At 37.4% G+C, this 27,704-nt stretch overlaps 1 protein-coding gene across 1 annotated transcript; it reads right to left on the reverse strand.

Moving 5' to 3' along the window:
• Positions 1-1,315: 1,315 nt before the first annotated feature.
• ZPLD1 (zona pellucida like domain containing 1) lies at positions 1,316-21,325 on the reverse strand. Its single transcript, XM_036388544.1, has 10 exons — positions 21,220-21,325; positions 15,857-16,077; positions 13,374-13,555; positions 12,680-12,752; positions 9,558-9,655; positions 8,843-8,923; positions 7,856-8,027; positions 6,420-6,528; positions 3,399-3,428; positions 1,316-1,491 (listed from the first exon to the last, which is right to left on the reverse strand). Exons 1-10 carry the CDS (start codon positions 21,323-21,325, stop codon positions 1,316-1,318), a joined length of 1,248 nt encoding a protein of 415 aa, XP_036244437.1.
• Positions 21,326-27,704: the final 6,379 nt, after the last annotated feature.

Below are 27,704 nucleotides of genomic sequence, written 5' to 3' on the forward strand. Positions count from 1 at the left end.
AGGTATTAAGACTGGAGGAAAACAGGCACAGTATTGGTTGTTAGGGATACTGCCCTACAGCACAGTGGAATTTGCAAACAACAGGCCTTTATACAGCATTTGCAGGGTCAGAGAAAACCGAGAACAAGACTGTATTTGTCTTTAGCCTTGAGAGCCAAAAAGCCCTGATCATTAGCCAGTTCTGACACAGACACAGTTAACACAGGATGATGATAAATATCAATGAGGTGTTTCTAGGCCAATATGTACAGTACACGAAAAATGAAATTTAACTGCTGTATGTGTGACCAAAATCCCAACTGTCTATCCAGTCCAGCTTAATATGTTTTGTCTATGGTGGCCTCTCTAGTACCAGCATTTTTGTCTACACAGCTAAGCCACTGCCTTGTGCTCCTGTTTGAGGGCACCTGCCCCTCACACTTACTTCAGGTATGTCAGATGTTCATCAGACTAACTAGAGGCAAAAGTACAGTACTGCTTGTAGCCTGTTATCCTCCTAGCTGCCCTCTTCCCCTCATCCATGCAGTGGACAAGTCTAACTCATGCAGAAAATCTGCTAAAGAAATCAGCACTGGTTGATGACTGTTCATGTGGAAATGAAAGTTTTATCTGAGAACTGAAAATCTCACGGGGCAAAACTTGCCCTTAACAATTAGAATATTACTGAGAGCTTTACTCAGTTGCCAAATTGTGGTCCAAAAATAATTTTCTGTGAGGAAAGTTTGGGTGATACTTGATAAATGATACCCCCACAAGCCAATGGAAGATATATATAAGAAAACACTTCCAAATTACAAATAAGTAAAAGTCACTTGTTCCAAGCCTCTCTTCACTTGTTTTTAGCCAAGACAGCTGAAAACAAATTCCTCCTGAGACACACTTATATTTGTGAAAAATGTAATAACAAAAAAGAAGTTATCCTTATCTTACTAGGTGTTCATGAACTTAGGAACTTTCCTGAATACATCAGCCTTTGTATTAAAGTGGCCTACTTGGAAAGGTTCTCATCTGCAGCCTCTTCAGCTTTTAGACCTTACTGAGCAGATGAAGACGTCAGCTCTATTGTGAGCACATTCATGGGCAAATGTCATGCAGTCTGATCGCAAACACAATTGAGATTCTCAACATTTTCTAGGCTTGTTACCAACATCACTCTGCTTACCTACACAACATCATCTAGCAAATCTACAAATACAGAATAGCTGGAACAGAAGCTGGATACCACTGGAGTGTTGCCTTAATATTACTTTTTAATGGAATCATACTTCACAGACGAGAAAGGCAACCCCAAACAAAAAGTGCAAACAAATCACTTTCAGTTGAAAACTGGGTTTCGGATGCCACTCAGGACCAAACTGTTGGGCCAGTTTCTGTGCAGAAGGGTTAGAGAACACACAAAAAAGAAAATGCTTGAAATTCCTAGGACGACAATGCCTGAAATCAGCGCACTGGTGACCGTGTTCATCTGGAAAGGAGGTCCGTTTGGGTGAGCTGCAAGGAGAAGAAAAATTCTCAGGTGACACCTGGTTTTATCTCTCATGTGTGCCACACACTTCTGCCATCCCCTTCCAACACCCAATATACTGTATAATTGCAAGGAAGGAACTAAAACTAGCTGTACCTCAGAATGTGCACCTGTCTACTTGGATAAAGCTTATCTAAGTATATTTTGAAAACAGTTATTAATTCTTTTTATCAATCATGTTGGGGGATAAAGACATGTGCCTTTTGAGGCATTATCCCTCATCTTCCAGTGACCAACCTTGACCTGTGCTACTCAAAGCAAGACTATCATTATCCAAGAACTTATCCAAGAGTTATCAATGTAGATGTTTAAGGATTTGTGGCCTAATCAAGTTAATGAAAAGATTTCTTCCCCACTGTGATTGTCTACATTTCAATTCAAAGTCTATATAAATCAGCAGACATGTCTGGCACCGGATATTGGACATTCTGGAAGCTTGTTGCACACCTTCAGAAAGGGCTTCTTAATATGTTTATCAATTCTCAGATAGGAAAGATGACATATTGAGTACTTATTGCAGATCAGCAAGCTGCTCATGGACCAGTTCTGAGATAATGGGCCACATACACCCACAGCTGGTATTGTGTTTTCCAGCAGGAGGGGAAAAAAAGCATTTGAGCATCCATGAGAATTTGCCATTACCAGTGGTGGAGAGTGCAGTGAAATGACAACACAGTCCTCATGTGAGAAACCAGACTGGTCCTCCCAGAAGCAGCCCCCTGCTCTCAACACCATTAATCCCACTCTTCTCACCCAAGCTGAAAGGAAATAAGCACTGTTGATTTGGTCACCCTCCCCTTCCCAACACTGTACTGCTTTCTGGCTGCTGCAGCAGTAACCTCACCCCACTCTACCTCTGTGCTCTCCACAGAGACAGCAACAGGCAAAGGAAAGGCTTTTGCTCTGGGATGGGAGGATGTTTCTTTTGTTGGATGGGAAGGAAACATAGCAGCCATCAACACAGCAAACTGTGTGCAGCAAATAAAGAATTGCTTTTTATCATTTTAATTATATCCATGGGTAGGAGCACACCAGGGAACAATTAATTACAGGGAGAACTCTCCATGACAGGCAAGAACAGCAACTGATTTTACATGTTCTGACTTGAGTAGAGAAATGAACAAATAGCATCAGAGTTCAGAGGACAGAATGGATTCTTTGTTCCACTCAGTCCTGTTAGGAAGAAATACAAGGTGGAATGGCCCAATGTACCACCTGATCATCCTTTCTTAGCCATCAGCCACTCCTTGTTGCCAGCAGAGAATAGTAACAGACAGGCTGACACAAGTGTTCCAAGTGCCCAAAGGAAAAGCACCCTGAAACTTAAAGAGCTGAACTCCCCTGCAGTCTATTTCCTTCACTGCCCCAGCAGGGCACGAGTTCCATCCAAGTTTTTCCACAGGCTCTTTGTGAGGTTAAACACTAGGAGAACAGGAGCTGAAGCTCTGACCTTCTGGCTTTGAGATGTGAACCAAGCTAGACTGCACCATAACAACAATTTTCCTATTTTACTTCTGTGTGGCATGGGAAAATTTTACTGTTTAAGTCTGGTTTTGCATCATTTCTCTGGTGGCTGTAATGTACCCTTCACCCTCAAATGTCGTAGCATCAGATCTTCATTTCAATTTCATCACAGGAATTAAAATTTCAATGTAGATGGTGTTGGGTGCACAAATTAAACTGAGAATTCCATACTCACCAATCACTTTCTTTTCAGAGCATGTTGGTATTGACTCATTTAAGCAACAAAAATAAATAAAAATTTTAAAAAGGAAAAAAATCCCAGTGCATAGATATTAATCAAAATGGTTCATCCTCAGTTCTGCTTCCCTCATAAACCCACTTGTGTTTCTTGAAATTCTGATTAACTTACCAAGCTGTGAATTGTTGGTTGGTGTCTCATCTATATTAAAAAAAAAAAAAAAGGATGTGTTATATTTTTAAAATACCTATGCCTACCTCCTCCCTCTTGCAACACAAAAGCCAGTAGTTGTAGCTTTATTTTAAAAATACATCAGGTCAGCTTTCCACATTGACTAGCAGCTTTTAGCATCTCGGTTAAAATATGGACAATAACATTAATTGCATGTCATTGCTTCATTTTTAATACCAGGAGATATTAAAATATTAATTTAAATTTTTAAATTTAAATTGTGGAAAAACAAACCAATACCACCTTAAATCAAGAATCTCTTAATTGAAAAGGTGGCCAGTCCTGTTGTCTCCCTCAGTAACAACAGAAGCATCAGCACAATGTTATCTGTAAGCCCCTTCACTTAATCATATTATAAAATAGCTCTATAGGAAAAACATTGAGTTTTACAAGAAAAAAATATGTCAGCGACCATAAATTATTACAAAAAAGTTCTTTTTGCCATGCTCATTTTCCTCTTGGCAGTTACATAGTGGCTTTATATTCAGGCTAACATTTGTATTTTGTCTTCAGTTTTTACTTACCAGTGTCCATTTCAGAATTTCAATTCTTGTCACTGTTTTGGGGGCTTTTTGTGCAATCTGTGAGCACAGTTCACATATACATTTGTTTTGAGCAGCTGTCTCCCAAGCTTAAGTGAGATATCCATCAAAAGCTACATAATTTTAACTTCACAAGTAGGTCCCTGCTTTGTCTCTGTACAGAGACTAAAGCATTTTCTTCTGTGTACGCCTCCTGTAATGACTTATTTTGGATAAACAAAAAGGAATAACATTTCCCTGAAAAGAGCCAAATGTTAGAAATGTGAGCTCAGAAACACTCGGGAGAAGGACCATCACTCTTTTGCAGCAGCACTCTTCTGTTCCTACCAAGGCAGCTGCATCAGCAGCCCCACTGCCAGAGCAGCTGGTGACAGGTCACAGGGGGACCCAGCTACCTTGAGGAGCCCCTGCAGGTGCTGATGTGCCCAGGCCAGCCCTGGGACAGCTGCAGCTCCACCCTAAATGAGGGAAGGGCACATCTCTGCAGTGCTACTCCTGGCATATGGACTGTGGTGAGCCAGGTGCAGCAGGTTTGATGGGCTCTGGACAAATGTATCCGTGTTAAAGCTAGACCAGAGCTAGCCTTGAAAAAAGTGTAAGCACTTCCATGCACCCTCACATCAGTGCAAGCCAGCGCTACACCCTGGTATTCCTCATCCAAAATTTACCTAAATTCGAAAAAATTATCCAAAATTTTCCAAATTTATCCAAAATTATTCATCATCCAGATAGTTTTGGTTAAGTTCTCACATGACCTTCCCCCTTTTAGTTTGTTAAAACAGTTTCATCAACCTCCTGGTTCTTACGAGTTTATTTTCACAAAGGGAATTTACAGCAGGACTAATTACCTGTTTCTGATCCAGAAGATAAAGGGAAATGCAAGGGAGATTGAGGGACTTGCCCAATGCCAATCATTAAATTTGTGTCAGAGTTTAGAATTGAATCCCATTTTTTTCAAGTACTTCCCATTAAACCATCCTTCTGTCAGCATGAGTGGAATGCTCCAAAAGCACACTATGAAGATGGAGAAATCAAAAAAGTTTTATCCACCTACCTTTAGAATATGCCTAAAAATTTATTTTCCTTTTTCAGCCTTATTCATGATTTTATTTAAACAACCTCAACAGTTGTCATGAAATTATAAAATTGTTTATACTTTCTTTGGCACCATTAAACATCCATCAGATCTCTTTGCTTGAAGCTATGCAATATTTAAAGATAATTGATCAGCATCCTTTTTTTTTTTAATTTTTGAATTGTAAAAATAGCATCCACAGTGTTTGAATCATGAGCTATATTACCTACCAGGGGCTGCTTGTCTAAGAAGCTGTATCTAGTTTCCATTCCTTGCCTAAGGCAGCATTACTCCAGCACGCTTGTTTGGCTGAGCAAATCCATCACTCATTTCCCATATGTACTCATGTATGCAACTTTGAAGTTAGTTCTTCTCACTTTTCTTGACTAATCAGATGGCAGCAACTCAAATGGGACCATGTATAATGAAAAAAATCACTCATTTTCATTGCAGATATGCTGCTCATAACAGAGCCTGTTTGCTCTAGAAATGGTCTCTTGTGAGGTGGCTCCCCATTCTGGAGGGTCAGTTGCTCTCTTTGTATACAGGTACAACTACTTGGTATTTAAAGAAGGATTTTATTCTCAAGTTTCAAATTAGATTTCCTAGACCAGGTTCAGTCCTACTCTCAGCATCCTAAACCTAAGACTGCTGAAATCAATTGCTTAACTGCAACTACTTATAAATATTTGTAATTTGTAAAACTTAAACAGCAGTCATATAAATTTTTTTCAGGGACTGCAGGTTACATTTAGAGCTGCCTTTTATTTTTTTCCTAAAACAATTGGCAATAAAAATGAAAATCATGGAATTTCACCCTCAATTAAAACTGGATTTTGTCCCACTGTTTAAAATTTACAATGGTTTTGTCCCATTTCTTTCTTACAGCTGAATCTAAGAATAGTGTGCATTAATTTTAAGCAACATGTAGATAAAAACCAAGAGGGAAGCTGGAAGAAATGGTGAATAGAAAGTGACAGTGAATATTCATTATCCATCCAAATTAAATTGCAACACTGAACACAATGCCTTAAATTCTATTATCTCCGGTGAAATCTGACAAAAAAAAAGTCAACCCACTGAGTCTGGACTTTTATAATAGCCTTATATGTGTAACAGTATCCTATGGTGATTTTATTGGAGGAAGAAGCATGTGAGAGCCAAACAAAAATAGTAGCTCGAAATTTCTACTGAACAAAGTAGTAAAAAATGTCGTAAAAAATATTCAGTAGTAGTAAAAAAATACTCAGCAAAAAGTGACTGCAAATTTACATTAAACTGCAAAACATTTGCCCAGGTTTATGAAATTCCTGCAGTCCATAGAGAAAGATTGCTTATTCCTACCACTCCTTGTAATGATGGGGCCAGCAGAGATTACAGCATTGCCCGATGTGCTCTGAGGGTGCCAAGTCGTCCTTCCACCAGTGTCTCTTCTTTCTCTGTTACTGCAGATCTGAGTGGTCAATCAAAACAATCACAGACTCAGAGTGGAACAGAACTGTGGCCTTTTTGTGCTTCCTGATGTAATATGAATTCTTTGGTAAGGAATACTACAACTTTGATTTTATTTCTTAGTATGCATTAAATCACTTTGCAATAAAAACATCTGCAATATTGCCTAGGAGTGCATCTTATAAATTCCTGGCTTCCCATTTTATTTTGCCTCACTTTGTTTACAAAGCTACATTACTGTTGTGTACAAGATCCATCTTATAGTATATTAAATTTTCAGTAGTTAATTTCCCAAAGCTATGTTTACAGACAGTTTTCCCCAACAAATCTGTTTTGCTTGACAATCCCTATTTTAGCAAGCTTCTTGAGTGAGAGTTGGCACATCTTCCATGGAGTTCTAAATAGCAATGACACACTAAAACAATCCTCAGCACTCTCATCTGGAATGCACCTTTAACATTTGTAACCTACCATCTACCTTAATCTATGGTACTCAAGTGTGCTCCAAACAGGAGCATTTCCTTAGTTTCAGCTCCTTGTAAAAGAACTTCAAAAACCTCAGAAAATAAAATGAATGCGAAATGAATTTTGTAAATGTGTAACATAAAAATATAAAATAGCATACAAAATTTCAGGAGTATACTGAACTGTCCGCACTTTAAAATTCTAAATGGGAAGTCATTCAGTAGGAAACAATGCAGTGTTCTGAAGAGAGCACAGAACTTTGTGTTTATATGTTTATTTAAATGTTTCCATTTCCAAAATTTATTTGTTGTTCCTGATACTCCTAAAATTAGTTAATTTTAAATAGACATAACATCACGAACTTCAGCGCAAGAGTAGTTTTCAGATGATAGAGGAGATGATATACTCTAAGGGGCATGATATTTTTTTTCACTGTGAGAAATTTCCACAAATTTTCCTTGTCAGTATAACACCACTTTCTATAGCTTTAACTTTTCCATAAACTATATTCTAAGATATTTCTCTTCATCACTGTGATGACGGATATCTTACTACTATACTAAGAACATCAACCTGAAAGCCATCTCAAAGTTGTTACTTTTAAAATTAAGGACCACAAGGCAAAGAGGTAATTTCTCATATACTCAATAACCTGTGTTTTGCAGGTCTAGTATTATTTTATCTCCAGATGACAGTATTCATTTCCATATTCTTCATCAGTAGTTTCACATTCCTTCAGACACAAAAAACATTCTCACTTCAGCCTCTACAAGTCACTTTCATTCTGTGCCATCCAAACTTCCACAACATTTGTATGCAGAACTCTAGGATGCCTATTTTATACCCAAATAATTACAACTTACTGGCACAAGAAAGGGACAGTCATCTGCTCTGCATAACTTCGTCACACAGTGAAGGAAGACCGTGGACATCTTCTGGTTCTTGTGCTTCACAAAGCGAAACACCTCAAAGGAAAACCGGCCCATTTGACTCTTGCCGTTTTCAATTATGGTTGTCTGCGGGTCCTTGTCACAGCTAGTTTTTGTAGAGAAGAGTGAAACTGGGATGAGCAGCTCTGTTAGTAATTTGAAGCTCTTAGCTGGGAATATGATAGCTTAAGCAGCAAGATCAACGCTTTAGTTCCTTGGAAATGAAAATATCTGCAGATATAATCTGCCTGCACCATTAGGCTGCAGGTTCCTCTGCTGAAACACATTTCTACAAAACCACTGTTTTGTTTTGCAGCACCAGAGCTATAATCAAGGTACCATTTAATTCCAGTGCTCAAAGAAACTTGAGACCTGAAGCAAGAAGCAGGTATGCTAACCAGTATAGACAGGCAACTCCAAATGAAGACTGTACCTCTCCATTAGGTGTCATGGATAAAATTTAATTTAAGATATTGCCAGGATATTTTTCAAAGTTCCAATTCAAATAAATGTTATTACTGTGAGTAGAAGTAGGAGCATCTATTTATATTTAATCATTTGCTTAACTACTTTCCTGGACTGAAGTCTCTGATGTTTTATATCATTGTAATTCACCACATTCACCTTTGGTAAAATAAAGGCCAGTTTAGCCATTCACTTTAAGCATTTATGTTATCTCTGGTAGAAGTACTTTGGATATATGCTTTTCTGTCTTCATAATTCTTATGACTTGGCACCTGCTTCTATGTTTATGTTCACCCAAAAAGAAGCTCAGACATGTTATGTATAAGCCTAGCCCTTGGTCCTATCTACTAACAATGCTTAAACTTTCCAGGCAGTTTAAGACACTACTATTGAAAAAGTTTATAATTATTTTTTAAAGAAGGACCAACAAAATACTGGGTTTGCAACAGGCCCTACCTGAAGAAAAGGTCATATCGAAGATCATCACTAGGATTGCCAGATGGTGTGGTGTAACAGTAGTCCATCAAAACATTCCACCTGCACAGGGAGTAAAGGGATAGATGAGGGGAGCTGGCAATGCAAGCATGGGGGGGTGTGAGTGAGGTGAGATGAAAGGACAGCACAGAAAAGCATACAAACAGGTAGTGCAGGCTGTTACAGTGAAACTGAGTTACCGTGTTAAACAGGTCACATGCCAGGCATCCTGTTTCTTCAAGTACTTAGAAGATTAAACAGCACAACATAGCAGCAGAACTTTATAAATCAAATAATTTGGTTTCATGTAAGTCAACCACCACACCAACACACACTGCACACCTCCTCTCAGAAATCATGGCCACAAAGGACTAGAAATCAAAACCAACCCACTTTTAAAAGCCCTGGATTTTCTCGTTTGGTCCAAGAGAGGCCTATTCTTAAAAACAAAAAAAAAAAAAAAAAAAGCAATATAGGATTTAAAGTCTAATTCAGGAAAACTTTCATAACGAGACCTGCAGCAAAATATGCATTCACTGCCAAGGACCTGACACCCTCCAGCTGAGAGCAGTGATTATTGAACACCAACCATTATTTTGAAATACAAAAAGCAATGAGGAAAGTACATGATTCTAAATCAGATAAGTAACAAGAGCTAAAAAGCAAGCATGATAAGAAATAACACCCTCTATGGTACCTGCCATCAAGGTTGGTTGCTCTTACAGCTGCATATATTTTGGTTTTCAAAGGTAAACCTGTGCTTGGAATAAGGAGTTGCTGGCTGTAGGTTGAATCCTGTAAAACAAACATTGCCTCAATTGTAACAGAAATTCCACTTTAACAACCCATCTGCATCCAGACTGAGCTCTCAGCAATTTTTCTGACCCTTCTGTGTAGAATGATTGCTACTTAGTTCTCTGGAGGGAAGAAGCAATGCCAGAGAAATTGCCTACAAGTTTGTCTGTAAAGACTGGCTCTGCCCCATGCAACAATTTGGGAGAATATATGATTTAATAAGGTGGTTGGCTCAGTGATTAAGGAAAACAGATCATTCATTGCCACTTCAGTAAGTCTCCCAGAGCTTACAGGCACACAGAGAAGCTACTCCGGTTTTCTAATAAAGGAGATTTACTGGGTTGTCACACAGCACTCTTTCCCAGGAAAGGTTGCTAAGGTTATTTGAATTAGTGGAGTTAGCAATATTATCCATGAGATGTTATATATTTCAAACTATAGTCTGGGAGAACAAAGACATTCTGCTATGCCAAAGTGTAGTTTCTGTAGAAGTGGCTTATTGAAAATCACAAGTAACAAACGTTTTCATTTAAATTGTAGTATTTCAAAAGAACTGTTTCAAGAAAGCTGTATTCAACACAAAAGTTGGGAATTCCCCATATACTACTACTTAAATATAGCTGTTTTACTGGGGCTTTTTGTTCAAAATCTCAACCATTAACATCACTTTACATTTTACCAACAAAGCAATGAAAGAGATCTGCGCAACAGAGATTAACTGAGAATATCAAAATGCACTACCTGGTAAAGTCACCTTTGTCAAATACAGTGCTAATACAGATAGCACAGTGACTCAGCATGTTGAGACCTCTTGTCAAAGTTCCAAACACTCAATATATACGAAAAAAACTGGTAGATAATATTTCAACCAGGTTCATTGTGGCAAGCGAGACCATGGCAAGCAGCAAATGACAGCAGCAAGAGGGTTTGCACCAGAGACCAAGTGATTTTTTTTTTCAAATGCCAAAATTAACAGCATGCCCAATATCTATTCTATGCAATATCAGAGGCCTTCAGGTAGGTTTGCCTCTTTCAGATTAATTATACATTTCTATAACAGTTCTGCCACATTTTGCAACTGATTAAAAAGTGCAAGACCCTCACTATTACACTCCATAGTTGCTCTTTATTCTTTAAGAGTAGTTTTTATTCATTTAGAGAGATGTTTGCAAAAAGGCATAAAAGCACATAGCCACTTAGGCTCTGTGAAAGCCTATTAAACATTTTGCTATTAAACTCTGAGTCTACCTTAACAGCTGTTGTCTTTCCTAACAATGACATGTACTAGCATCACAAAGTAAATCTAAACAACACCTTGTGACAGAAGACAGAGGTAAGCTTAGAAGATGAAGAGTCAATGTTAAGAAATAGCCATACAGCTAAATTTGGAGAAGACAGCTTGCAGTCAAGAGACAAATCTGTACACATCCCCTCACTAATAGCAAGGGTGGACATGAGCCTTGATGCCCAAAACAAGGACTACTAAAACAGGGATCAAGCGAGCTCACAAGACAGCAGGTGTCCAGAGGCACTCCCAACAAGGAAAAATGCAGGCAGTGCACAAGCTGTCCATGTATTTATCCAGCCCTGGGGAGTGAAGCAGAAGGGCATATCCACCACTGGAATCTGCCAGCCTTAGCAGTATTATTCATTGACAGTGCTACTCATTAGGGTGAGTCATGTGGCTGCTACCACCACTGGTGACTGTCAACTTGTAAACTTATACAGGGGTGGGCAGGATGAAAGCACATTTTGGCTTTTGGAGATATCTCCAGGAAAAAATGTGCTCAATATGAGCATCAATAGCATTTATTCCTGGCTGTTTGCTGAACCAGGCCCTGAAAGGCAGTCAACATGCAGTGGTCAATGCTTGGTTTGACTGAGAAATTTGCCTTCTTCATTCTGCCCCATCTTTTGATCACAGGTTTATTTAAAAATGAAAGAACTATAATCATCATTTTAACAGATTATAGGTTGTTATTTGGAGCTTTGCTCTTTCAAACAAACATGATTTTTTAGAGAATGCCATTGAAAAATGTCCTGTTGCAATATTTATAGCTCATTATGTTCAAAGCATAAAGCATTGACTTTTAAATCAGTTGCATGAATTATAACTCAGCAACACGATGGCATGAATAATAATGCAAAAAAAATCGGATTCATAATTTACAAAAAATGATGCTTGATAGATTGAAAAATTGATATTTAAATCAGGTATTTAAAATGTATGAGTAAAAATTTTAATCAACACAAAAATATAATTTCAGGGATTAATGTTAAATAGAGGTCCTTGCATTTTTCATATTTCAGTGACACCAACCCATTTACATGGTAAAAGCTTTTACAATAATGCATATTCAAATTATCTAAAACATAAGGAAGAAGCATTGGATGAAAACTGTCATAATTATTAACCCTTTAAATCTTTAAAGTCCACACCTTAAGGCAGCATATACATCAGGATATAGATTTGGAACTGATGCATCCTTCACAACAACCACAGATGATTGAAACACTCTGATGAGGCTTGAACATAAAAATACCACAGCCAAAGTGCTACAGTTCATTGCTATGGGAATAGGTCTGGAATAATTTTATAGAATTCTACAGAGTACTCTCTGTTTAGGCACAAAGCACCTATAGACACACAGAGAAACATAATAAATGCAAACAAAATATGCACTCTGCAGTATGATTGTTATGGCTACAATTGATGGGTCACATGGCACTACCAGCTGGAAGGCAGAGCTGTAAATTGAGGAACTGTATAAATACAGGACAAAAAGACTGTGTCTGTCCTCAAAGACCAGCCATATAAACACAAGACAGCAGGTACATGCAAACAAAAAGGAAGAAGGAATTCAGAGAAGAAAGATGCCTGGAAGAAAGTCTTGGCTCATGGGGGGAGTGGGAAGAAAACAGCAAATTATGAAGAGGAATCTATACTTTAATCTGCTAAAACAGTTTGTAACCACATAGCGCAGAGATTAATTCAGTCCAGGTCATACTGTGCTTTATACTCACATTGTAAAGCAACAAATTCAAAGTGCTGATAAATGTACCATTGTTCTCTCTTACAGAAATAGCAGCTGATGACCTACAACAGACCCAGAAACCAAAAAAACATCATGAAGAAAGATACCTTATTTTTGTTTTTGCATACTTCAGTAGGCTTTATCATTAAAAAACTCAATGAGTCATATCACAAGGAGTTAATTTATGCATTTGGGTTATAAACTTCAGAAACAGGAATTTATAGTGGAAATACTGACAGTCTTAACTATGCAGAAAATAATGGATGGTACTGGAAACACGAATCAGAAAAATAATTAGCAGAGAGGCAAAGTGACAAAAAGGAACTCACTTGACATGATGTACAAAGTTTACTCATGGAAATATTTTCTCTTGCATTCTATATTTACAAGTTTCTATTTCATGAAGAATTTTTGCTATAATTTTTGAGACGAAAACATGAATTTTAAGGGAAGTTTTACATTATCTAAGGGTCTCTTCATAACAGCAGGTCTTCATAAATTATATTATCTCATATAATGACACCACAGAATTTTCTTTTTCCTTGCAATACTTCTTCTTTTGGTGCTTTTTCCTTTCCCTTTATTCTTAAACAGCCAAAATTGCTACAATGCTGTTTATGGCCTGCACATACATGCTCACACAACCATGGGGATGAAGCACATAGAAATGAAAAAGCACTTACGAAGCAAGCTGGGTATTGTTAACCAAGTACTCCAGTGGGTAGCTACAGCTAAATTTGTACAGAAGCCCAGGCAAATAGCTGATAATCGTTGGTGGGTCTGGTGTATCAATATAGCCTGAAACATTACCTATCTGTACCACTGAGGTATTTCCATAAGCATTGCTACCTCGAGCTGAGGATACCTATTGAGGAAGAGAGAAAATTACTATTAGCTGAAGTTAACTGTAGAGCAAAAGAACTTAAGGACACTGATGGTTTAGTCCATAATTTACCCTGAAATATCTTCACTAAAACATTCAAAAATTATTTAGTTTAATAATATCTTCACTGTGTTCTGGTTTTCACCTCCCTGGAATCCTGCATATAAATGTCACAAGCTGTATCCCTGTTCTTAGAAGAGACTTGAGCAACATTTTAAAAGAATTATGGATCTTGGAAGCATATTTTTTGGTAGGTACTTTTTTTCTCTATATTCCCAATTAATTTATGCAACTTATTGGGAAAAACTAAAGCAACTTTTCTATTACTGTTGAAAAGTATTACCTTACAATGAGCTTCTATATCCAATAAAAAGGCCAACACACAAGCAATTTTGTCCACAGAAACAATATTCTCTCACTGTTGTGCTTCAGTTTGGACATCAAAAATAAGGTACTTTTATAAGCAGATACAATCCAAATAGTTGAACTTTGAGCGTGGCTGTCTTTATATGATATATTTCTAAATCTTACATATAAACTATAAACTGTCAGAAATTACAGAGCTCAAAAGTAATACAAAATTAATGTCAATGCAACCTGAATTGCATCCATGTGCTACTCTGTGTTGCTCAGCTCACAGAGTGTGAAGAGCCTGCAAGAACATACAGTCCTCAGGAAAACTGAGGGACACTTCCCTGCTGGTATCAGCCCAGCCCCACTCCATCTGTAGCTACTGATCTGAATAAGGGGGCTGTGTTGAAAACAACTGAGAACAGCACAAATTCCTTTCTCAGTAGGCACAGACACAACGGGGCAAATTAACATGGCACTGGATTTCTACTGCAGCCTTTCTTTTGTACAACTGTATTACAAAACAGATGTTCTCAGTAGCTTTAAAACACATGGTTTCTTAAAAACCTATTTCATTATGGAAGAATCATCCTTAGGTGCACATGAGTCGTAGCATTTTGCAGTAAGTAGCACAGGATGCACAGCAGGAATTTTTTGTCCATCAAAAACACACCTAAAAGACAGAAGCGGGCATGCATTTTGCCCATAGCGTACTTAATAATTTTTTTAATGGCACAAAAATATTGAAAATAGAATTTTTCAGGATCTGAGCTGTTGCCTAAACAGTACAGGCTAAATTAGTACAGTCAACCAAAGCTTTTTTAACTTCCTCACAACCCTACTCCCATAAAGTAAAAAGCTGAGCCTGCTGTGTTACAGAAAGACATGGGTTTTACACAAGTTCTGCCTGAACTGTTGTCTTTCCTTTACTTTTATTGAAAATTAGCTTGAAGGTCTTCACTGTGAAACACTGCCAAGAAATGCAGGGGATTGTAAAACTCCAGTGTGGGGAACATGATAAGAAATGCTCCCTGCTCCATTTTTGTCTTCATTTGGGGGCACAGCATGAATAAACAGAGAGGATGGAGGAATGTTTTTTGTTATATTTTTAGCAGCTGCTTTGTCTTTGTATTCAGTGCAGCCTGATGGGGGACTTCATGGGAAGCTCCAATTATTTGGACTTATCAGACCAGGGGGTCTTTTTGTTTTGTTTTTAAACATCAATCTCTTGCGATTATGATCAAATAGCAAGTTCGGAGACTTTACAAGGTGACCAGCTACATAGGAACAGGAAGAAGTTGCTTCCTGGAAAATTCCTCTACTGCAAGTCATAGAGGTGCTACAGCTGGAAAAGAGAGTCTTGAATTGACTGAACTGGGTTTTGTTGAAAGTTTAAGTCCTAAGTCTTAAAGTAAGATTTTACCCTAAGTCACAGAGCATATCAAACATTTCAGCAAAATTATTAGTAACAAAACAGGGTGTTTGTTGTAAAATTGACAGGGAGCAAGTACAAATAAGATTTTGGAGATAATAAAAGACTTGAAAATAATACATTTTTAAACTTGATTTTTAAGTGATTCATATGTACATTGATATCACTCAATGTGATACACATGAACTATTAAACTCTCCACTTCTGCAAAATCTAAGGCATGATCAGCAAGACTTTTAGAAAGACCTTGGAACAATCTCATTCTTCCACTGAAAAAATACTTAAAAATAATTACACTTTCTAATCAGAGGACAAATGTGTGTCCTGCCATATTTTCTCAATAGTAATCAAGATTATAAATTACCAGCTTCCCCTGGTTTGTTTCCAACTGGACAAGACAAAGTAAATATTATCTATGAAAGATACAATGCTGTCAAGGGCATTCACTTGATCCTATGTATACATAACCATGCTATAATTTCACTTTGATTTGGTCTTACCACTAAAGTGTTTCCACAAGATTCCAAAGTACTCAGATTGATGATGAAAATGACCACTGCTGGAAAGGTGTTATTATTGATGAAGCCCCTGCAGTGGGCATCCCCATGTTTCCCATTCAGTGCCAGATCTGTCTCAGAATAACCAGAAAAAAGAACTGTGCAAAAATTTATCTTCATAGTAATTGTCTGTACTCCACAGAAAACATTGATATCTCGCTCAGCTGCAACAAAAACACAGGGAAAGACATTGTAAGATTTGAAGTAATCATTATACAACTATTATAGCAGTTAGTCTAGTGTTGTGACTTCCAATCAAATAATTTTTTAGATTTCAGTTTCAGGAAAATATTAGAGTATAAAGGTAGGAATTTCATTAGTCTGAAGAACAGATTTGACTCTACCATTTTGCTGAAGAAAAAACCAAAAGTTAATATAGTAACATAGCGTAAACAAGCAAGAAATATATTAATCCCCACAGCAAATCTTTTAGTAGCACATTTGTAAAATGAAACACTACAATAGAGTAGAAAACAGCAAGTGTTTAAACATTTGGAGTCTGATTAAGCAGCCCCCTCTGGAACAGAAATTTCCAGCAATTTTGAGAAATAGAGAAGGCCAAGCTCTGCCCCCCAGCCCACTCTGGCATGAAAACTGGCTACATTTTTCTGAGTTGTCTGGAGTCCACTTTGTATGAGATCACAGTCTCAGGCTGTGCAGACTTTGAAGTACAATCACAGCATATCAGAGTAATTTATTATGATCTCTCTAAAGTTGGTTTTCCCTGGATTTTGGCTTTGGGTTTTTTTTTTAAGAACCATCAACTTGAGCTTTAATGAAAAATCAGTTGGCTCTTGAAAGACTACGATCAATACCACAAAGCATCTTGCAATCTTTCATTCTGTGCATTATGACAACACAAAAGACCTAGAAAGAAGCAGCTGTTAAAACTGATCAATTTTTGAAAAGCAAAAAAGTGTCTTCGCCAATTTGACCTTTTATTCAAAAGCTTTGAAGATTTCTATGTTCTGAATGGAAAAGCATCAGGTTCAGATACAGGCACAAGCAACAGACTGTTTTGCTTCAGAGCTCTAACATTGCTCTTCTTTAAGGTCTTCTTTGCCCATAGATGCCTGGGGGGGGCTGTTCTGGCGTTTCCCCCCAGTGCTTTACAAAAATACATACTGTACTGTATTAAACACAGACATTACTCTTTTATAGAACTAATTTATTACATCTGTTTAAAGATTAAGGGCTATTAAAAATTGTAGAACAACTTCAGTCAATACTGTACCATTAAGCCTGCTAAAATGAATTGTTTCACTTCGTAGTCACAGCAGAGAGGAAATGAAATTTCCATTACAATGAACTAGTTCTTCCCCCATGGTACAGGAGCACAAGTAGTTTAATTTAGACAGCTTTAATGGTGGCTTTCAAGCCAAAACAATCAAGTGCAGAAAATAACAGGCCAAACTTAGTCCTGAGCTAATGCCATGATAAATGTTACTCGCTGGGTGTAAATCTGGGCAGAAAGGTACTGGAGGCGAGAGAGGAGTTGAAGTGATTTGGCATGAAATTCTCCTGGTTTGTACACAATCATAATCCCACTAATGTAACGCACAAAGATCAGGAAGCAGCATGCCTTCGTTTTCTCTGCAGGAGTACTATTACCATCCATTTAATGAGTGTACCAAGGTAGAGGGGCCAGCACAAAACAGGGAATGGCAAAGTGTGCATTTATGCTTCCTTGGACTGATGCACAAACAGATCATAACGAATTACAGCATGTAACAAAGTAGCTCAGGTAATTTCATAACTCACTTTAAGCCTTTTCAGAAAGCAGCATAATAACTTTACCAATTAACTTATCATTACTGCTTGCAAAATTATCATTTGACACTATGGGAGATGAGACTTATCGTACAAAACCAACTTCTGCATGATACAGGAGGGAGGATAAACAACCTTTCCAGACTTAAACTTTTCTGCCCACTATTTCATGAGGAAGTATTGCTGCCAAATTAGTCCATTCTGGAAATAAAACATTTTTCGCGCAGAAATTTATCTGAACCCAGTCCCAAACAGATCTAATGCCCTCTTAGATGCTAAATATCTAGCGCATTTCTTGACAATTTGGGAGGGTAAATATTATTCCTATATAAGTTAAAAGAAACAAACCAACAAAAAGTATTTGCATTCCTGCATTAAAAGCCTCTGGTTTTCTGAGTCAGAGGAGTGATGGCTTGATGGTTATGGCACCCAGCTGGTGAAGCCTTAACTGTAAGGGCTCAGAGCTTCCATACAGGCAAATTTGGTTTCTTTCTGACTCAAATCACACAAGCTATTTACAGCCAGAAGTGCTCATGGATGTCTCTCAAGCAAGAGAGTAAAGCCCAAGAGGTACACAGATCCTACAGAAACAGAGACCATCTTGAATTATGGGCAGACTCACGGGGACAAATGCTGGGAGCTTCACTGCCCACTTCTGCTCCCTTACCCCTCCACACATTGACAACTCACCCCAGGGCAGGCAGCAAAAAAACCCTCAGAGGAGAAGAGTTTCCACAGAACACCATTGATAAAAGTCATTCCATCACAAGAGGAATGAAAAGACCTCTGTAATTCAAAACCAGTTTCTCCTCATGAACCTCCTCTTTGATCAAATCCCTGCTTTGATATTGAATTAAAATGCATAGTGTATGTGAAAAAGCTGCAACATTTCCTCAGTCTCTACAAAGTTCTCAACATGAACTCAAGACAAGACCCCCTAAATCAAAACTGCATGTCCCAACTGGAGACAGACTAATATGGCTCTATGCCCCAGAAGCTTTCTAAAAGCTATGCTTCACTGCAATGCAGAACTAAAGTTTTTCCCTATGTAAGCTTTCTAAATGATGGCAAGATCTAACCTAATTATATATTCTCTAGAAAAAGTCTAGCTTTGGTACAAAAAAATCACTGCATTTTCAGTCTACCAAAAATGGGGCTATTTTTCCTTCATTCCTGATGACTATTGCATACCTGCACTCTAAAATAAACCTGCAAACTGCAGAAACAAAAGTTCTGTTTGATTGTCATCCTATTTATGCAGCACTATTCCTATGCAAGAAGTCACCTAAGCAATGAATGATAAAAGCACAAACAAATGAAAAATGGATGAGCTCCATGGTTCCTCTAGGAAGGCTTCATTTGTCCTCTTTGTTGAAGACAACTCCTGTTTCTTATCAACATTTAAAGAAAAAGAGGAGACAACTGCAACACCCAATGGCTTCTCCAGTATATGCACGTCATGCTTGGAATTCCAGCTGACAGCAATAAAGACTCCTTGTGTGGAACAAATAAGGAACAGGAAGAAAAATCTACCCACATCAAGGCTCTGTGAGTACTATCTCAACCTGGAAGATACTGGTTTTAAAATGTTCTCCTTTTTGACCTCTCCTGAGCCAGGTGCTGGGGAAGCCAGCACAGGAAGAGTGAGCCCCTTCTCCCTGCAGAGGCTCTCTCCATCTTCAGCAGCCTCACAGCTCCAATAGCCCCAGCCCATTACATAGCAAACCCTTCTGCATATTGAAAATAACGCCTGTCAAATTGGGGCAAAAGGGGTTCCTGGCTTTTAACTCCATCTCAGATGCACAACTAACAAACAGAATTATTTTTCTTTCCTAGCTCTCAACATCAAGATTGTTGATTAAATCCCAGCCTTTGAATCTTTTATGACAAACAAGAAAAAGAAGGACTCTGCTCTCAGCGCTTATGACCAGTTAGGGGTGATTAGAATTTACTTTAAGAAAAATCTGTTTGCCTGTAACCTAAACAGATTTTCTCCCAAGTCAATGAGATTTGGCAGACATGGAATCTGATATGACTCATTTTTATGAGGCAGAACTGCAAGAGGCCCCTAAGTACCCTCAATAAGAGATGAATTCAATTCGCAGGTATCTCATTGCAAACAAACATTGGCACAGAGCAGGTGCAAAAAATGACCAGAGAAAAATTTTAAAACACAGAAAGAGGAACACAAACTTCCCTCTATCTGTTGCAAACATCTCAAGAAGTCTGAAATTGGGACCAGATAAACCACAATTACATAAGAAACTCAAAAGGTAACTCCAAAGCAGGTGGGAAAATTCACTCACACTTCAGAGGCAAGCCTGCAAAAATTGATGCTAAGTGGAATATATATATTATGAATAGAATAGGAATATATACATTAAAAAGTAGTTTGCAAAATACTCAGCTAAATTGTGATTTTCTTGGAAATGGAGAATCTTCTTAATCTTCTTTCCATGTTTTATTTCACTGTTCTTCACATTCATATTGATTAAGTGGAAAAGAATCAAACCCACTGTTGGTCCTTATGCCAACAAAACACCTAGCAGTGTGATAGTAACATGGGAATCAATAAACCGACTTTCTGCCTTCTGCTGACTTAAATTTAATAAAAGAGCTGACCCCTCCTGAAAAAAAAAAAATCAAAACTTTTATTATTCAGAAAGCGACAACAGCAGAGGTATTACAGTGTAATACTACACTGAGTGTTCATTACTGAACTATTCAAGTCAACGCTATCTCAGAAAAGCAAGATATGAGAGAGACAGTATTCACAGGCTTCTTTTTATTATTATTATTCTGCCCATGATACAACTGAAGCAGGAAGGATCAGCAATGTAATAGAAACTAAAGGAGCCTTTGCCTTAGTAAACCTTGATACCATGCCACCAAGACTGACATTTCATTTCTATTTCTCATTTTATTAACAGCTCTGAGCATCCCATGTCCCCAGAATGACTTCATTCCCATTTTCTTAGAGGAAGGACAATACATCATATATAGACACAACTCATTGCTTCACATGTCCCTAAGCAAGGACTTAATGTTGAAGTGAGGCACTAAAATTTTGCCATCAAGGTAATTTTGCTTAAAATAGATACCTATTTCTTTATTTTATTAAAAGGATGTAATTATATTCTCTTACCGAGGAAAAGAAAACTATAAAACCCAAACATGAAAGAAAACCCAGTTAGAAGTGTGAGAGTGTTAAATCTATGGAGAACATTTACAACAATATGAGCTCTGGTGAATGTCTCGGACAGTTTAGAGCACTGGCAAAAGCAGGTCAAGCCCCACTGGTGTGAGGGGAATTGTTTGCCTTGCTACCAGGCTCAATTTGACCCATTGTGCAATTAAGAAGGAAGTAAAGTGCAGCATTAGGCAAGTTCATTGTCACAACAACAGTTAACGCTCACTTAATGTGGAGTCCTACCCCCAGGCCTTAGACAGATTTAAAGCTCTGTATTTAAAAATAAGCACTGCTTTGAACCAAGACAATAAAGAAGCGATTAGAAAAAAGTCTATTAAATACTTACCAGGAAACCTGCTATGGAGGTTAGCATCACAGTTGTAGCCATTGAACTGAGCAGTCACTGGGAGCACTTTAATCGTCAGCAGGAGCAGCAACCATACCTGTTCCATTGCAAAACCTAGCAAAACATGGAGTGGTTATTATACACATCTGTTCATTGCATTAAAGATGCTCACTGCAAACATTCTACTGCTGGGAGGCGATGATCTCCAGCAAAGGAACTGGGGATAAAGCTCACAAGCTTCTGGGAAAGACGTCACAGACAGCAGGGCCCATTTCTCTGCTCCTGAGTAATGCCTAATTTCTATTAGCTTCTAACTTCATAACTTGTGACAAAATAAAAGGCACTCAAGGATAATAGAAAAGGGAAAAACAACAAGCATAAAATATAATGATAGATTAGAATTGCTTGAATATTTAAATTCCAACCATTTTTTGATGTTTCGGCGTAAAATTGCTGAAGAAAGACATCTTGGCTATAATAAAACTATTTTTCAAGTCATAGGAAACCACAGAAATAAATGGTTAGCTCAGAAATTCTGGAGGTTCAAGATCTTTTAATAAAAACTGGTTCATATCTATTTGCCAAACATTTATTCTTTGCAGCACAAATGAAATTAAATTGAGCTTCCACGAAGAGCTGGTACAGACACTTCCATCTACTTGAATTGTATCTGGCAATCAGAACACATGAATTTCAAGTGTTCTCAGTAATGATTCCTTTTGCAAGGAAAGCTCCAAGGTGTAATACCTGTGGTACCAAGTGCACTAATTTTTTTGTTTGGTTTGTTTGTTTGGGGTTTTTATATATGTAAGATTTTGTCATTCTAGAGAATATAGCTGCTGATGTAGACCCCAAATGTGGCAATGCTCTCTATTTGCCTAGACAGGAACTCAGCAATTCTAAGATTTAGGAAATTGCTTCCTCTAAGACCATAGATCACCTCTCTCCAAGTGGATAAGGTACATGTGCAAACTCCAGAGATGTAGCACACCTAATTGCAGCCATACCTGGCATGGCAAGGGACTGTCCTGCATTGCTGAGAAGAGCTGGCCACAGCACATGGAGAGAACACTTGAGACAATCTCTAACTCTTTACTGGATCTTTCAAGGCTACACAGCAGTGTGAGTTACTTCTCCTCAATAATGCAAAAGCTGTCACTAATTTTCAAACCATGCTGAAAGAAAGACCCCTAGAGGACACTCCCACATGCTTTGTCAATTAACAGATCAACTCCAAGAAAACACTGACCCAAATTCTACTAAAAGGTCAAAGGTGTGTCCAAGTGTACAGCCAATGATTCCTGTGCAATTCTGCTCTGAAGTACATGGAATAAAACGCAGAATTGGAAACACCAGCTTCCAGCTAAGCATGCACATTTGGGAAGTCAGGTGTAACTTTTGCTACTATCACATCCAAAAGCAGCTCTCCCACCTAGTTCTTCACAACTTTCTCAATGAGTGAGTTACAGCAACAATGCAACCTCCTTTTTGTTTCAGGTGGATACCTAATTCCAAACAAAGGCACTCTTTGACTCTCAACACTTTTTCCATTAGATTCCTGTGGAGATTGACAGCACTTGCAGGTAATGTTAATGAAGAATTGTGAAAACATAAGAAAGAAAATAAAATTTCCAACTGTGTAGCTATGAAACCTCTGTATTTTCATGATCTCTTCACCCTGTTCATCACTCTCAGATGGAGAAGCACAGCAGTGTTTTGCTTGTTTGTTTACTATGAAAATTCGTACATTATTTTGAAAGAAACATCTTTTCTTTCAGAATATCGGCATTTCTCCAGTGTTCTGGAGCCCCACCTCTGCTTGTACATACAGCAGTTACATTGATAAAGTGGATATTACTGTTCTCTTGTATATGGGCTGGTTTCTGATGTCCATTACAATGGGATATATCAAGGGCAATTTACCAAGATCTAAATCTGAGTTTAATTTTCTAACATCCACAGTGGCTTTCTGCTAGTAAAAAAGACTGTTTGAAAAGAGTTAAATGAAAGATGCCACTGATAAAGCTGTAATTATTATTTTATATGAAAAGCAGATCTTCACAATAAATTCTAAAATTTTAATTATTAAACATAACTTAAACTGCTGCATTTTGGAAGAAGAATAGATGATTGCTAAGGAACAAATCTGAATTAAGACATTAAGTATTTATAGCATTATTTCTCTAGCTGTATTCAGAACAATTCAGATTTTAACACAACCAATAATGTCCTACTTGCTTTTTGGCTATTGACTCATCTGCATATGAATCAACATGCAGATCCACATCAGCAATTGAGCTGACTCCTGCTGGTTTTGGTTAAATAAGCTATGAATATGCATAATTTTTCATTTTTCAAGAGAACTGTAGGGCTAGAAAGCATCCTGAGAGGCCAACACCACTGATCTGCCCACCCCAGACACAACTAAGGCAGCCGTTTTGGCTTTTCCAGTCTGGTCTTAAAGGCCCCTAGCAAGCTATTTCTCAACAGAAATTTCTGAACTTCAGACCTCCCAAATGTATAAGGCATCCTAACCAAAAGTTTTCTACCATACCAATATGGCTGACCACTTAATACAATTATAGAAGCATAAAAGTTTTATCAAATAGTAACAGGAACATGATATTATTGCTGGCATATAAATATGAAACTGAAAATCTATGTACAAAATCATAAGATAGCAAGCAAGTGTCAGGATTTATAGTTCTGGAGTGAAATACATGAGGATTTTTTTTCTTCATTTAGTAGGCAATTCTTAGGTTACCTTTTTTGAGGAATGCTGTTCTTGGTGGTTTAAAAACAAAAGGCTTCTTTGATCTACAACAAACATATTTGGCTGTTAAGAAGATTCCCAGGATTAAAAAGATGCCAACACATACTGCAAGGGAAATCTGACCCCTTCTGTTCATTAAACTCCTAAACAACAAACCCACATCATGTTTCACTGATGTACCAAGACTCAGGCCCTGCTGTTCTGTGCTGCTCATCACTGAAGTGTATAGAGAGGTCAGAGTTGCAACAGCCAGTGCTCACTTTAATTGCTATCACTTTATAAAGCCCTTGTCCCTGCTTTGATAAACTTCACCATATCAGAAAACCTGCAGAGAATTCCCAAGTAAAGATGTTTATGATTTAAACATCACAAGCTTTTGCAGTCAATTTAGGAATTTAATTCCACTGAGAAGCTATAGTTTGATTTAATTTCCCTCTTCTTTCCTCTGTCATGACCTGATATTAATTTCTTTTCTCTCTCATGCTCTCTAAAAAGATCTTCAAAAATTTTCCATTGTCAACAGTATTCACTGACTCAGCCCTACACTTTTATTGAATTACATTTGTGAGCCAGTTGCAACTTCCAAGTACATTATTATTTCAAATATTCTTCCTGTATTTTATAAGAACTTTCTATAGTCCACTGCTTATTCTCTATTTTTAATCCACAGGGTATGCAGTTCAGCAGAATAATATGGTGATCCTCATGCCTTCTGACTGGATACATCTTTTAAAAAGAATAGTTAATAGTAATAACAAAAAATTCTGAAAGAAAATTATAGATGTGATGAGCACATAATAAGCTGGTGCCACATTCATAAGTGTTTTCATAAATGCCTGGTATACCCAGTAACTGCTTAAATGTTGTCTAAGAATGTACACTAGGTATCTACAAGTAATGGAGTAGGAACATTACTTCTGCTCACAAAGTATTTTCAAATTATCATTACATAGTTCAACAAGCCCATCTCAGCCATCTCATGACAAAATAGTTCCTGGTCCGTCTGGATTGCATTCATCCTTCTGCCACACTTGTTTCTGCATGTGCACCCAAGATGTGAATAGTTGTGAAGCGCATTTACTGTGCCACTCTCAGGTCCTCCAGAACCACTTTGCTTCTAAACACACACGAGACTGTTTGCCATCACTTAAAAGTAACCCAGTGAACAAAAACAGAAGAATATCTCTCTACTTCAAGTTCTTCAGTGGAACTTTTTCTTTTGACATGTACATCCTGTTGAAATAAATTATCCAGATTGTTTTCACTATCGCCTTCCACTTTATATCCTTGGGTCTTATGATGCAGATAAAACAGGACTTAGATCTTTACAGCAACTGTTTTAAAGATACGTCTATCAAAGGGTGATAATTGCCTTTTTAAAAGTCTTTTTTTAATACATAAAGGGCAACTGAGATGCAAAGAACTTTAAGACACATTTCAACTACAAAATTTCTCTATGTTTGTAGATAATCTCTGGACCTGAAACTTTGAAACACCTATATCTTTTTTAGAGTGTTCTGTGATTTCAGACCCCATAGTGCCATCACATTTCTGACACCTAGAAAAACCTGCAAAATTGAAAAAATAAACATCTACAGACAAGCACGTACATATATGTACATGACAAATGCAAACACACAGAGGCACACACATGAGCCTTGCAGTTCCACAGTTTCCTACTAAACCTATGAACAGCCTGTATACTCCCAAAATTACAGTGTTTAAGGCTCACAGCAAATTCGACATATATGAGGAAATAATAAAACTAAGAACATCAGAAACTGGTGCACCTCAGAATGTACAAAACCAGCTGATTGTTCACACATGGAAAATGTGAAAATATTTTTGTTTAAAATAAATAAACTAATCTCTCTCATAGCTATTCAGAACACAGCAGTTGTGGACTGAATGAGAAAGACCATGATTTAAAAACACACATTAGTCAGGCAGAGACTTGCCTTCAGCATCAATCATCTGGCCTCAGAATGACCTGTATGTATTTCCTAGTCATATTTTTGCCCTCAATTCTTGAGATTTATAAAAAGGAATCCTGAATTAATTCCATAATATATTAGATTTGTAATTAAATATCAGGTCAAAGCTTGGAACACCTCCTTAATCAAAATACTACCAGAACCAAATGGGAGCTTTCCCTGACCAATTCTAAATCATAGCTAAAGTCTCAAATGCCAAGATGTTTCGTGAATCAAGTAGGTGCCCATACTGTCCAAGGAAAATGAGACTGAAGAAATTTTTGCAGCTTTTGAAAAACAAAGCTTTTGCTTTGGTCCAAAATTTTTTTAAAAATCTACTGTAAGTTAAAAGAATTCTGTGTTATTTTCGAGTCTTTTTAAAATAATCTCTTTCACAGAACAAAAAAGCCAAAGGGTCTGAGAAAGAGATGTCAAGTTTCCACAAAAGGAAGCTACAACAAAATCATTGGACTTTAATTTGAAAGACCCCAGATTTTCATCAGCACACTACAATGGACAAGTCATATTCAAGATCATAAAATATTTATATGGAAGCAATACATTATGTGTTTATGAATTGAAATGAAATAATAATTCTAAACCCTTCTGAACACCAAAAGGGTGAAAACCTACATCTGCTTCCAGAATTCACAGCTCAGTGTTTTTTGTGAATCTTATGACTGTAGTGAGAAATAAATGTGTATGTTGGGTAAATAATAGAAGCCTTACAGCTCTTGAATCTATAAAGCCAGGTGTGTTTAGAGAGAGGCAGTAGCACAGGTCCATCTGGAGCTTCATCTCAGAGCCTCAGATAGGCAAAAATCAAGCTGAGACAGTTTTTCTGCCTGCCTAATGACTAGGGAAATTTAATTGGTGTACCATACTGCCAAAAAGCTCTTAAAAAAATACAAACCTACCCTCTAATACTTCAAAACATTCCTAATAAACTTTTAAACATTGTACCTTAGTATATGTGTGTGTCTTTATTTTTAAAACCAATCCTTGGATGCACTGTTTTTTTTTTTTAATCTAGTCTGAAAAGAAACTGAGTTAACTGCATATTTACAATGTAAAAAGAGAATAGTGATCAAGTGAATACTACACCCTTATGAAATATTTCCAGGAGATTTATACAAAGCAGCACAATACCTTCTTCCAAGAAGACAAGAAGACAGACCACAGGGAAAACACAATTATAATAGTATAAATAAATCTAAACAACTATTTGTTGAACAAGTCAGAGATTTTGACTTACTAGGTCTAATAAAATTTATTCACTTGCAAGCGTTGAGGTCTGTTTTCCTGCTATTCTGTGCTAAACAGTAGATTTATTCCAGTCTAGTGAAATTATATTCTTCAAATGTGATATCTTCCCCCTACACTGTTCCATATTACTTTCAACATAGCTCTGCTTAGTATTGTCTACTGCATTAGAAAAACTTTGACATCAGCAAGATACCTGAGAAAAAAAGAAAGGAAATTCAGTATAAGATTTGGAGATTATTGCAGTGACTGGTCTGAAGAGATCATTTTAGCTCAAATTGGATATTCCTGACAAATCAAGACCTCCTTTGAATCATTAAAATCCACGTAACTTGGCCTCTTGTGCTCTGCTTTTCTTTAATTTTGTGGTTAAACTCTTTAGTACAACTTCAGTGGATTCAACTGAAACACCAGGAACATAAACCAACTGAAAACATTGATAGATTCCCTATTGAAGTCACTGCAGTTCTGACTCA

Source organism: Molothrus ater, chromosome 2 (assembly GCF_012460135.2).
Source record: "Molothrus ater isolate BHLD 08-10-18 breed brown headed cowbird chromosome 2, BPBGC_Mater_1.1, whole genome shotgun sequence".
Classification (NCBI taxonomy): domain Eukaryota; kingdom Metazoa; phylum Chordata; class Aves; order Passeriformes; family Icteridae; genus Molothrus; species Molothrus ater.

Bases quoted from the DNA above. Each gene is read 5' to 3' on its own strand.
- ZPLD1 (XM_036388544.1), bottom strand. From the start codon at position 21,325: ATGGAACAGGTATGGTTGCTGCTCCTGCTGACGATTAAAGTGCTCCCA. The intron at 9,656-12,679 runs GTGAGTATAAAG...TTTGTTTTACAG, and splicing joins TGAATTTGTTGCTTTACAAT to GATTCAACCTACAGCCAGCA. The intron at 8,028-8,842 runs GTAGGGCCTGTT...TACAAAAACTAG, and splicing joins CGATATGACCTTTTCTTCAG to CTGTGACAAGGACCCGCAGA.